The sequence below is a fragment of the Symphalangus syndactylus genome, chromosome 17 (genome assembly GCF_028878055.3).
Source record: "Symphalangus syndactylus isolate Jambi chromosome 17, NHGRI_mSymSyn1-v2.1_pri, whole genome shotgun sequence".
Classification (NCBI taxonomy): Eukaryota; Metazoa; Chordata; class Mammalia; order Primates; family Hylobatidae; genus Symphalangus; species Symphalangus syndactylus.
The window spans coordinates 22,210,501-22,223,593 of NC_072439.2; the positions used below are offsets into that span (position 1 = coordinate 22,210,501).

The following is a 13,093-nucleotide window of genomic DNA, read 5'->3' on the forward strand; positions in this document are numbered from 1 at the left end:
TCTTTCTTTTTTTTTTTTTTTTTTTTTTTTGAGACAGAGTCTCACTCTGTCACCCAGGATGGAGTGTGCAGCCGCAGGATCAGGTTCAAGTGATTCTCCTGCCTCAGCCTCCCGAGTAGCTGGGATGACAGGCATGTGCCACCATGTCTGGCTGATTTTTGTATTTTTGTAGAGAGGGGTTTCACTATGTTGGCCAGGCTGGTCTGGAACTCCTGGCCTCAACTGATCAGCCTGCCTCAGCCTCCCAAAGTGCTGAGATTACAGGTGCCAATCATCAAGATTCTAAACACTGTACTCTTCTTGATTGATCACACACTGATCCATCGGTTCATCCCTCTGTCCATTCCACAATCTCTCTTATTTTTTATGCACTTCAAAGTTCCAAACATGAGTACATATCACCCAGAAGACTTCACCATGTCATTAACTAGAATACAATATTTTCACACTTCTTTTGGCTGATTTTGGAGGTGAAATTTATATATAACAAAAATCATAAATCTTAACTGTATAATTCACCTTTGGCAAATGTGTAACCAAATTGCCCATTAAGATACAGAATTTTTTTTTACCTGGGAAAATTCCCTCATGTGCCTTACCAAACAGTCCCCAACCTACTCCTGGAAATGATCACAGTTCTGATTTTTTTTTCTTCCAGCATAGATTAGTTTTGCCTGTTCAATAACTTCAGGACCGGGCGCAGTGGCTCATGCCTATAATCCCAGCACTTTGGGAGGCCTAGGTGGGTGGATCACTTGAGGTCAGGAGTTAGAGACCAGCCTGGCCAACATGGCGAAACCCCATCTCTAGTAAGAGTACAAAAATTAGCTGGGCGTGGTGGTGCATGCCTGTAATTCCAGCTACTCGGGAGGCTAAGGCAGGAGAATCCCATGAATCTAGGAGGCGGAGGTTGTAGTGAGCCAAGATTGCGCCACTGCACTCCAGCCTGGGTGACAGAGTGAGACTCTGTCTCAAAAAAAAAAAAAAAATATATATATATATATATATAGAGAGAGAGAGAGAGAGAGAGTATATACTTTTGTACATATATACATATATACACACACATATATACATATATATGTATATATATATATGTTGTGTTCTCTACTTTGTGCTTTTTGCACTTAGCAGTACATTCTGGAACAGTTTCTCTATCAATGCAGAGGGAGCCTCTATTTTTTTTTTAACATCTGCACAATTCTTTATATGGATATGAACACCATAGTTCATTCAACCAGTCCCCTGTGGATGGACACATTGTTCACTATTACAAACAATACTGCAATGAATATTTTTTTGACTTTTTTTTTTTTTTTTGAGACAAGGTCTTGCCCTGTTGCCCAGGCTGAAGTGCAGTGGTGTGATTATAGCTCACTTCAACCTCAAACTCCTGGGCTCAAGCAATCCTCCAGCCTTGGCCTTCCAAGTAGCTGGGACTACAGTCTCATGCCACTATACTGGGCTAAGTATTTTTATTTTTAGTAGCGATAAGGTCTCACTATGTTGCCCAGGCTAGTCTCGAACTCCTGGTCTCAAGTGATCCTCCCACCTTGGCCTCCCAAAGTTCTGGGATTAGAGGCGTGAGCCCCTGTATCTGACCTGCAATAAATATTCTTGTACCTCCCTGATTTTGTGAGCGTGCAGGTAGATCTCTGCGATTAATAATCAGTTGGTGAAAGTAGGCGTTCTTCAGCCCTGGAGGGGTTGAGTGCAAGTTCAGGCAGACTTCATATCCCTTGAAATTATATACAGAATTTTATACCTCTCTCTGAAAAACTACTTTTTATTTTATTTTTTTTTGAGACAGAGTCTCACTCTGTTGCCCAGGCTGGAGTGCAGTGGCATGATCTCGGCTCAGTGCAAGCTCCGCCTCCTGGGTTCAAGCGATTCTCCTGCCTCAGCCTCCCAAGTAGCTGGGACTACAGGCACACGCCACCACACCCAGCTAATTTTTTGTATTTTTAGTAGAGCTGGGGTTTCATTGTGTTAGCCAGGATGGTCTTGATCTCCTGACCTTGTGATCCGCCCACCTCGGCCTCCCAAAGTGTTGGGATTAAAGGCATGAGCCACCGCACCCGGCCTTACTTTTTTTTTTTTGTCAGATCCTCACAGAGGTCAGTGACTTGACAAAGGTGTAGAGCTACTGTCAGAATCGTAGTAGGATACTCACAAGACATTGTCAGGAGAGGAGTTAATGAAATAGTGACTTCAGCATGGTCTTTTCTTTCTAAGTGTAAATATATCTAAAGGTAGGAAAAAACTCAACAGGATTTATACATTTGTATGTGTGTGCCTACAGGGTGATTTTTTCTCATTTTTGCTCATGTGCATTTTCTGTTTTCTGTAATGAACTACTATTATTTGTGTCATTTAAAAATGGAGATTGGCCGGGCGTGGTAGCTTACACCTGTGATCCCAGTACTTTGGGAGGCTGAGGCTGGAAGATTACTTGAGCCCAGAAATTTGAGACCAGCCCGGGCAACATAGGGAGACCCTATCTCTACCAAAAAAAAATAGCTGGGTGTGGTGGTGCCTGCCTATGGTCCCAGCTACTTGGGAGGCTGAGGCAGGAAGATGGCTTGAGCCCAGGAGGTCAAGGCTGCAGTGAGCTATGATGCTGCTACTACACTGCAGACTGGGCGACAGAGCAAAACTGTCTCCAAAAAATACATAAATAAAAAAATAGAAAAATTCAAATGGAGATCACTGGACTTAGGGGAGAGACAGATTTGAGCAGCCATCCTGGACTGAGAGCTCTGAGCATGGGGCCATGGCCTGTCTCCATCACTGCAGTGTCTAAAGCACCAGCTGGCACAGGGCAGGCCACGCAGTGGGACTCACAGAAGCTTTGCTGGGAGCCGGAATGAGTGAATGCTCTGTCTTCCTTCTGGGCCATTGCTCATGCTGTCCTCTCTCCTGTTGCTCCTTTTTTCGTATTCCATCCTCTTGGCTAAGACTTTCTCCACTTCGAGTCTCAGCTCTGGCACAGCTCAGAGAATGTGTAAGGAAAGAGTAAGAAAGAGATGCCCAGGCTGGGTGTGGTGGGCTCACACCTATAATCCCAGCACTTTGGGAGACCGAGGTGGGAGGCTTGCTTGAGCCAGGAGCTCCAGACCAGCCTGGACAACATAGTGAGACCCCATCTCTAATTAAAATTTTTTTTATTAATTAAAAAAAAAAGAGGCTGGGCACGGTGGCTCATGCCTGTAATCTCAGCACTTTGGGAGGCTGAACAGGGGTGGGCAGATCACTTGAGATCAGGAGTTCAAGACCAGTCTGGCCAACATGGCAAAACCCTATCTCTACTAAAAATACAAAAATTAGCTGGGCGTGGTGGCACGTGCCTTTAATCCCAGGTGGGAGAATCACTTGAACCTGGGAGGCAGAGGTTGCAGTGAACCGAGATCGTGCCACTGCAGCCCAGCCTTGGTGACAGAGCAAGATTCTATCTCAAAAAAAAAAAAAAAATGATGCCCCCGGGCACAGAGAGACATAGTTCTTATCTCCTGGTTCTTAGTCAGACTTCAGGCTTCTATAACACCAGAGCCTGGGAGGCTTATAAACAACACAACCTTGTCTCTCTGTTCTGGAGGCTGGAAGTCCAAGATGAGGTTACCAGCACTGCCAGGTTCAGCTGAGGGTGCTCTTCCAGGTTGCAGATGGCCTACTTCTCCTTGTATCTTCACACAGTGGAAAGCGGACCCGAGAGCTCTCTGAGGCCTCTGTCGTAAGGGCACTAATCCCACTCATGAGGGTGCCACCCTCAGGACCTAATCACCTCCCAAAGGCCTCCCCGCACTCTTAATACCATCATGTTGGGTGTTAAGATTTCAACATGTGGGCTTTGCAGGAGACACAGATATTGAGTCCATAACACCAAGCCAGATGGACTGGTCAGGATCTCTGTCCACTCAGGACATTTGAATGGGAATATCCTACTCCCTCCCGATTTTCCTGGCTCTCTCTCTCTTACTGGTCCTTCAAGGCTCAGCACAACTATTCTTTCCTCTGGGAAGCCTTCCCTGACCAGCAAGGTTAGATCTGGCCATTTTTCTAGGTTTTCACAGCCTCCTATCTCCCCACTATCCCAGCTCTGAGCCCTCAGCCTGTACCTCCCCTATCCCATCCTTGACCCCTCCGCCTGGGCCTTTCTGATCCTGGCCTTGACTTTTCTGCCTGTGCTTCTCGCATCTCTGCCCTGACCCCTCTGAGCTCTCACTGTCTGGTGATGTGTCTGTTTCTCCCAGTGGACTGGGAGCCACATGAGGGTAGGGCCTGGGGCTGTCTCCACCACCTTCGTATTCCCAGGATCTCCCAGCCCAAGGCCAGGCACAGAGTGAGTGCCCAGTGAATGTTTATTAAATGCAGCAGTGACTCAGTTCACTTAGTGAGTGCCTGGGATTCTACCAGGCCCTGTTCTATGCACTGGGGATAAAGCAGTGATCAAAGCAGACCCAAACCCTTGTCTTTGTGGAGCTGCCATTCTGATAGAGTAAGACAGATGATAAACATGGTCAATTTGTGAATTATATTTCAGAAGGCCAGATGCTATAGAAAAAAAAGGAAAGCAGGGAAGGTGGATATGGCATAGGGAGAGGCTGCCTTTTTTTTTTTTTTTTTTAAGACAGAGTCTCACTCTGGCACCATCTTGGCTCACTGCAGCCTCCACCTCCTGGGTTAAAGCAATTCTCCTGCCCCAGCCACCTGAGTAGCTGGGATTACAGGCGTGCCCCACCACACCCAGCTAATTTTTATATTTTTAGTAGAGACAGGGTTTCACCATGTTGACCAGGCTGGTGTCGAACTCCTGACATCAAGTGATCCACCCAACTCAGCCTTCCAAAGTACTGGGATTACAGGCGTGAGCCACTGCGCCCGGCCCAACGCTGCCATTTAAAAAGGGGTATAGGCTGGGTCCCATGAGTCATGCCTGTAATTCCAGCACTTTGGGAGGCTGAGGCAGGAGGATTGCTTGAGGCCAAGAGTTGAGATCAGCCTGGGCAACATAGCAAGACCTTATCTCTATAAAACAAAACAAAACAAAACAAAACAAACAAACCATAAAATAAAATCATAAAATAGGGCGGTCAGGGAAGGCTTGAGTCAGTGACATTTGAGCAAATACTCTTTTTCTATATTCTCCAATTTAAAACTTTTAATTAAAAAGTAGACTTTAATGTCGAAAATGCAAACTTGGGGAGGGCAGAAAGACCACACACAAGGCTGTCACTTCACACTTGGAGGGTCGCACAGCAGCCGGGCAGAGGCGCTACTCACTTCCCAGACGGTGGGGCAGCCAGGAAAAGGTGCTCCTCACTTCCCAGACGGTAGGGCGGCTGGGCAGAGGCCCTCCTCACTTCCAGATGGTGGGATGGCCGGGCAGAGGCGCTCCTCACTTCCCAGATGGTGCAGTGACCAGGCAGAGGGGCACCTCACTGAGCAAATATTTTATAGGAGGTACGGGAGTGAGTCACATGCACGTCTGCAGAAAGAACATTTCAGGCCACAGGTATTGCAAGAGGCAAGGTCTCTGATGGTGGCAGTAGCAGAAATAATGAGTCCCAATGCAGCCAGAGCAGGGGAGCAGGTGGGAGGCCCAGAGATGAGGGCTGGAGGCCAGATGGCACAGGGGCCTGACCACCTCTCTTCACCCGCTCTGCAGGTTGACAACCAGCGCTCGCGCCTGCCAGTCTCCCTGAGTGAGGGTCGCCTGCGTGTGTACCAGAGCGGACCACGGGCCGTGGTGGAGCTGGTCTTTGGGCTGGTGGTCACTTATGACTGGGACTGCCAGCTGGCACTCAGCCTGCCCGCACGCTTCCAAGACCAGGTGTGCGGGCTGTGTGGCAACTATAATGGTGACCCAGCGGATGATTTCCTCATGCCTGACGGGGCTCTGGCTCCTGACGCCGTGGAGTTCACAAGTAGCTGGAAGCTGGATGATGGGGACTACTTGTGTGAGGACGGCTGCCAGAACAACTGTCCCGCCTGCACCCCGGGCCAGGCCCAACACTATGAAGGCGACCGACTCTGTGGCTTGCTGACCAAGCTCGATGGCCCCTTCGCTGTCTGCCATGACACCCTGGACCCCAGGCCCTTCCTGGAGCAGTGTGTATATGACCTGTGTGTGGTCGGTGGGGAACGGCTCAGCCTGTGCCGTGGCCTCAGCGCCTATGCCCAGGCCTGTCTGGAGCTTGGCATCTCGGTTGGGGACTGGAGATCACCAGCCAACTGCCGTGAGTGATGCCCTGGGTGGGGGCTGGGAGCATACAGTGAGGGGCAGGAGATCCCTAGCATCTGCTCAATATCTGAGAAGTTATTGTGGTTCAGCCTGGTGCTGGGCAATGCCAGGGGCCTAGTGATGGCCAAGACAGCCAGCTCTGTCCACAAAGAGCCTAAGGTTGGAGAGACGTTTCACTAGACATTGACAGTCTAGAAGGGTCCAGGCAGGATGGGGAGGCCCACTCGGAGGGGTTGGGGCCAGGATGGGAGAGAGACAGGCAGATGAGTCAGGGCTGGGATTGCGGGGAACACAGGCAGAGGGGTCGGGGCCAGGATAGAGGAAGTCAGTGGGGCTATGGGAAACCAGAGGAGGTTCCTGGCCCAGCCTGGGGAGCAGGGGTGGTCAGGGAGGGTTTTCTAGAAAAAGGGATGTCCAATTTGAAACCCATAAGAGGGGATGGAAGTTGCCAAGAGAAAGAGGAGGAAGTGAGTTGCAGGCCCAGAGAACAGCATGCTCAAAGGCTTGGCAGGACGAGAATTCTTGTCTGCAGAATCCCAACACAGAGACGTGACATCTCTTGCTTTGCCTATAGCCCTCCCATGACTCCCATTGCCCTCTAGATAAAGTCCAGGCTCTTTAGCCAGGTGTCTGTCTGCTTAATCATTCACTCATTCATTCCACAAGCATTCCTTGAACCCCTGCCTGCCCCCTGTGCATGCTAATAATATTGAAGACACAGTGAGGACCAGCATAAATCTGTTCCTGCCCTTGTGAGTGAGGCTCCTAGAGACATGTCCCAGAGGCAGAAAGGACAGGTGGGAGGGAGGAAGCGGCATCCAGGCCCAGGCCCAGAGGGAGGGGAGTAAGTACGGGGCAGACATAGAGGCCACTAGGTGTTTGTCTTGGCCAGTGCTGTGTCCCCACTGCCCAGTAAGCCCCCCCCCAACCCCATGCCTGGCACAAAATAGGAATCAGAGAGTTCATTTATTCTCCCATTCATTTCTGCAGTATTTCCTGAGTACCTGCTGTGCACCAGGCCCTGTCCTTGGTGCTGGGGACTCAGCAGTGATTGAGACAGATCAGGTCCCCACTCCCGTAGAACTTATCTCTTAGCAGGAGGCGAGGGACACAGACAGTGAGCAGATGAACTAGGAAGTATCTTTAGAGAGGCAAAGAAACCACTTCATTCAATGACAGTGACTGTGAGGCTCGTGAAGAGGGTGATCAGGGAAGGCCTTTGTGGGCAGGTAACATTGGAGCTGAGACCAGGGTCAGGCAATGGAGTCAGCTAAGTACTAACTAACAGTGATGTCCACAGAATGTTTCCCCATAGATCAACTCATTTAATCCCCACAACAACCCTGTGAGGTCTCGACTACATTACCCCATCTTACTGATGGGGAAACTGAGGCACGGGGAGATTGGAGTCAGTGGCCGAGAAGAAGAGATCTGGGATTTGAACCCAGGCCACCTGGGCCCCAGTGGGCTTTCTGCGGAAAGGGAAGGCAGAGGGAACAGCCAATGCAAAGGCCCTGAGGTAGGAGCGTGAGGACCCAGGAGGAGGAGGCAGCTGGGGCTGGGGCACAGTGAGCCCGAGGGAGAGGGAGAAGAGGTGAGGGCTGAGAGGTGAGAGGAACAGATGGTACAGGGCCTCCTGGGGCATGGGGAGGACTCTGGCATTTACCCTGAGTGAGAGGAAGCCACAGGAATGCTCTGAGACGGGGAGGGACCTGATCTGACCCAGACGTTCCCAGATTCCTCGGGCTGGTGTGAGGAACAGGCTGTGGGGGCAGGAGGGAGCCCAGGCAGGAGGCTGCTGCAGTGGATAGGACCAGAGGCAGATTCTGTAACTGGGTGGATTTTTTTTTTTTTTTTTTTGTGAGATAAAGTCTTGCTCTGCGCCCAGGCTGGAGTGCAGTGGTGCCATCTCCGCTCACTGCAACCTCTGCCTTCCAGGTTCAAGCAGTTCTCCTGCCTCAGCCTCCTGAGTAGCTCGGATTACAGGCCTGCACCGCCACTCCGGGCCAATCTGGGTAGATTTTGAATATGGAGCTCACAGGACTTGCTGACAGATTCGTTGTCCAGTGAGCGTTAGGGGGTTGGCGGGGTGGAGATTAACTGCATCGCTGGGGTGTGGCGCAGGAGCACCCAGAAGGATGGCAGTGCCATTATCTGAGATGGCGAGCTCTGAGAGAGAAGCAGGGTTTGGGGAGGGAATTCCTGGGCGTTGTCCCCGACAGGGCGCCCTTTGACAGCCCCTGCTATGCGGGCCTGATCCACCCTCTCTGATCTCCCCGCAGCCCTGTCCTGCCCAGCCAACAGCCGCTATGAGCTCTGCGGCCCTGCTTGCCCGGCCTCCTGCAACGGGGCTGCGGCGCCGTCCAACTGCTCCGGGCGCCCCTGCGTGGAGGGCTGCGTGTGCCTCCCAGGCTTCGTGGCCAGCGGCGGCGCCTGCGTGCCTGCCTCGTCGTGCGGCTGCACCTTCCAGGGTCTCCAGCTCGCTCCGGGCCAGGAGGTGTGGGCGGACGAGTTGTGCCAAAGGCGCTGCACCTGCAACGGCACCACCCATCAGGTGACCTGCCGCGACACGCAGGGCTGCCCGGCGGGTGAGCGCTGCAACGTCCAGAACGGCCTCCTAGGCTGCTACCCCGATCGCTTCGGGACCTGCCAGGGGTCCGGGGACCCACACTACGTGAGCTTGGACGGCCGGCGCTTCGACTTCATGGGCACCTGCACGTACCTGCTGGTCGGCTCATGCGGCCAGAACGCAGCGCTGCCCGCCTTCCGGGTGCTAGTGGAAAACGAGCATCGGGGCAGCCAGACTGTGAGCTACACGCGCGCCGTGCGGGTGGAGGCCCGCGAGGTGAAGGTGGCCGTGCGCCGGGAGTACCCCGGGCAAGTTCTGGTGAGCGACGTGGCGCCCAGGGCTGGGTGACGGGGCAGGAAATACCCTCTGAAGACTTGGAGTTCTGGGTGGGCCTGGGGGTGGGGGAGGCCTGTTAGAAGATTTTGTTTTTTTCGTTTTCCTTTTTCCTTTTTGTGGAGAACGGAGTCGCACTAAGTTGCCCAGGCCGGTCTCCAGCTCCTGGGCTCAAGTGACCCTCCCGCCTCAGCTTCCCGAAGTGCTAGGAAGTGAGCTATGATCGTGCCACTCCACTCTGGCCTGGGTGACAGAGTGAGACCCGCGTCTCTATTTTAAAAAGGAAGCTAGTGGCTGGGCGCCGTGGCTCATGCCTTAATCCCAGCACTTTGGGAGGCCGAGGTGGGTGGATCATCTGAGGTTTGAGACCATCCTGGCCAACATGGTGAAACCCCCTCTCTACTAAAAATAGAAAAAAAATTAGCCAGGTGCAGTGGCTCACACCTGTAATCCCAGCCACTAGGGAGGCTGAGGGAGAATCGCTTGAACCCAGGAGGCAGAGGTTGTAGTGAGCCAAGACTGCGCCACTGCACTCCAGCCTGGGCAACAGAGTGAGACCCTGTCAAAAAAAAAAAAAAAAAAAAAAGGAAGCTAGTATGGTTGCAGCAGCTTGAGTGAGAGGGACAGTGAGAAGAGGTGAGGCGAGGGAGGTAGTGGGGAGATAGACAGATCACGTAGGTTTTGAAGGCCGTGGGTGAGGCATTTGGATTTAAGCTGGTGCTTTAGGAATGAAGAGGGGTGAATGGTGAGCCAGGCAGAGGAAACAGCAAGTGCAAAGGCCTTGAGGTGGGACTGAGCGTAATATGTCCAAGAGAATAGCAAGGAGGTCAGGGTAGCTGGAGGTGAGTGAATTGAAGGGTGGGCCACAGAGCTGTGAATACCCTGACCAGGTGGCCCTCTTGCATCTCCACCCAGGTGGATGACGTCCTTCAGTACCTGCCCTTCCAAGCAGCAGATGGGCAGGTGCAGGTGTTCCGCCAGGGCAGGGACGCCGTCGTGCGCACGGACTTTGGCCTGACCATCACCTATGACTGGAATGCACGAGTGACTGCCAAGGTGCCCAGCAGCTATGCTGAGGCCCTGTGTGGACTCTGTGGGAACTTCAATGGGGACCCAGCTGACGACCTGGCTCTGCGGGGCGGGGGTCAAGCTGCCAATGCACTGGCCTTTGGGAACAGCTGGCAAGAAGAGACGAGGCCCGGCTGTGGAGCAACTGAACCGGGTGACTGTCCCAAGCTGGACTCCCTGGTGGCCCAGCAGCTGCAGAGCAAGAATGAGTGTGGAATCCTTGCCGACCCCAAGGGGCCCTTCCGGGAGTGCCACAGCAAGCTGGACCCCCAGGGTGCCATGCGCGACTGTGTCTATGACCGCTGCCTGCTGCCAGGCCAGTCTGGGCCACTGTGTGACGCACTGGCCACCTACGCTGCTGCATGCCAGGCTGCTGGAGCCACAGTGCACCCCTGGAGGAGTAAAGAACTTTGCCGTGAGTACCGGAAGTGGCAACTGGGGGACTCAGCCTTATATATATATATTCCGTTAATGTATACATATCATTAATTCATTTAATCCTTATAATAGCCCTATGAGGTAGGGATTGTGGTTATACCCATTTAACAGATGAAGAAATTGAAGTTCAGAAAGGTTCAGTTACACACCTGGGATCATGACAGCTAGAAAATCACAGATGGTGGGCATGCAGTTGGTATTTTTTTTTTTAGATGGAGTCTTGCTCTGTCACCAGGCTGGAGTGCAGTGGTGCGATCTCGGCTCACTGCAACCTCTGACTCTCCGGTTCAAGCTGTTCTCCTGCCTCAGCCTCCAGAGTAGCTGGGATTACAGGCATGTGCCACCACGCCCAGCTAATTTTTGTATTTTTAGTAGAGATGGGGTTTCACCACGTTGGCCAGGATGGTCTCGATTTCCTGACCACGTGATCCGCCCACCTCAGCCTCCCAAAGTGCTGGATTACAGGCATGAGCCACCATGCCCAGCGGCAGTTGGTATTTGTAAAACGACTGAGTACACCTGGTGGCCCAGGGTCTGATTCCCACGTAAGAGCTGTCATTGAGATATGAGCAACAGTATTGTCATTAGGAGTCTCATCCCCTCTCTGGTTCTTTTTGGTCCCCATCTATTCTACCTCACTTATTTACATCTGCTTGACCCCTTGGGCAGTCAGTTTGAGAGCCTTGTTTCAGAGGTGGGTGCATGAATGGTTTTCCAACACCTTTGCTTCCCTATGAAAGAAGTTTGAAGAGCCATGCATCCTCTCACCTGATTTTTTTTTAAGATGGGGTCTTGCTCTGTTGCCTAGGCTGGAGTGCAGTGGTGCAATCATAGCTTACTGCAGCCTGAAACTCCTGGGCTCAAGTGATTCTCCTGCCTCAGCCTCCTGTGTAGCTGAAACGGCAGGCTTGCACCACCATCCCCAGCTAATTTTTAAAATATTTTTTATAGAGACAGAGTTTTGTTATTTTGTCCAGGCTGGTCTTGAGCTCCTGGGCTCAAGCAATCCTCCTGCCTCGGCCTCTCAAAATACTAGGATTACAGGTGGCGCCATCATACCAGTTTCCTCTCACCTGATTTTTAATTTTAAAAATTTATTATTGAAATATAATACAGATATTTAAAAATATGTACCTATCATAAGCTAACAGCTTGATCAGTTTTCACCAAGAGAACAAATCTGTGTGAACTGTCCCGAATTCAAGAAAAAAAAAAAAAAATCCAGGTTCCCAACCCCAAGAGGTAACCACTATTCTGACTTCTAAAGTTTTTGAATTTTGGAATTAATAGAAGCATTCATGTCTAGTTTTTCACCTGAAATAATCATAAAACGTATAATTTCTAACAAATGGCAACTTCTGACTTTTAAGAACCTTTTTTTGTTTTTGAGATGGGTCTCACTCTGTCACCCAGGCTGGAGTGCAGTGGCACAATCTCAGCTCACTGCAACCTCCTCCTCCTGGGTTCAAGCAATTCTGCCTCAGCCTCCCAAGTAGCTGGGACTACAGACGCCCACCACCATGCTTGGCTAATTTTTTTGGTATTTTTAGTAGAGACGGGGTTTCACCATGTTGGCCAGGCTGGTTTCGAACTCCTGACCTCAAGTGATCCACCCAGCTCGGTCTCCCAAAGTGTTAGAATTACAGGCGTGAGCCACTGCACATGGCCTTAGGAACTTTTTTATTAGGGAAAAATTTAAACATACCCAAAGTAAACTAGGATAGTGAGCCAGCATATATTCATCATTTAGTTTCCACAATTATCAACATAATATTGATATTTCAAAATGAAACTATTACTTGACTTATGCTCCTCTTTTAAATGTATTCAACAGATACATAGCACATAGTGGTACACATCATTGTCCACTGAAAAATACAGGATAAATACTTCATTCCTTTTTCTCCTTCAACTTACATTCATTCATTCAACAAATATTCAAAACATTCAAAAATACCTTCTGTATTCCAGGCAGTATTCTAAACACTCCAGACACAATGGGGAAGAGAATAAGAAAACAAATCCTTGCCTTTCTGAACTGATTTTCTAATGGTTTTTAGTTCTAGAATTTAACCTAATGTAACACACTTGAATGCATGGAAGTCTTTTGTTAAAATCACTGTATCACTTGGCTTTTGCTGCATAACCAACAACCCAAGGCTTAGTGGCTGAGTGCATTAAAATAAGAGTTTATTTTCATTTATTTATTTATTTATTGACATGGAGTCTCACTCTGTTGCCCAGGCTGGAGTGCAATGGCATGATCTCGGCTCATTGCAACCTCCGCCTCCTGGGTTCAAGTGATTCTTCTGTCTCAGCTTCCCAAGTAGCTGGAATTACAGGCATGTGCCACTATGCCCAGCTAATTTTTTGTATTTTTAGAAGAGATGGGGGTTTCACCATGTTAGCCAGGCTGGTCTCGAACTCCTGACTTCAGGTGATCT

The 13,093-nt window shown here is 50.5% G+C and overlaps 1 protein-coding gene across 1 annotated transcript in view; it reads left to right on the forward strand.

Annotated features, from left to right (window-relative positions):
* The window catches only part of FCGBP (Fc gamma binding protein), a 90,697-nt gene that overhangs the window by 12,104 nt on the left and 65,500 nt on the right, over positions 1-13,093 (forward strand). The window contains exons 5-7 of the mRNA XM_055249854.2: positions 5,666-6,236; positions 8,524-9,128; positions 10,059-10,626. Coding sequence (XP_055105829.1) covers positions 5,666-6,236; positions 8,524-9,128; positions 10,059-10,626 — 1,744 coding nt within the window. The remainder of the gene's footprint in view (positions 1-5,665; positions 6,237-8,523; positions 9,129-10,058; positions 10,627-13,093) is intronic.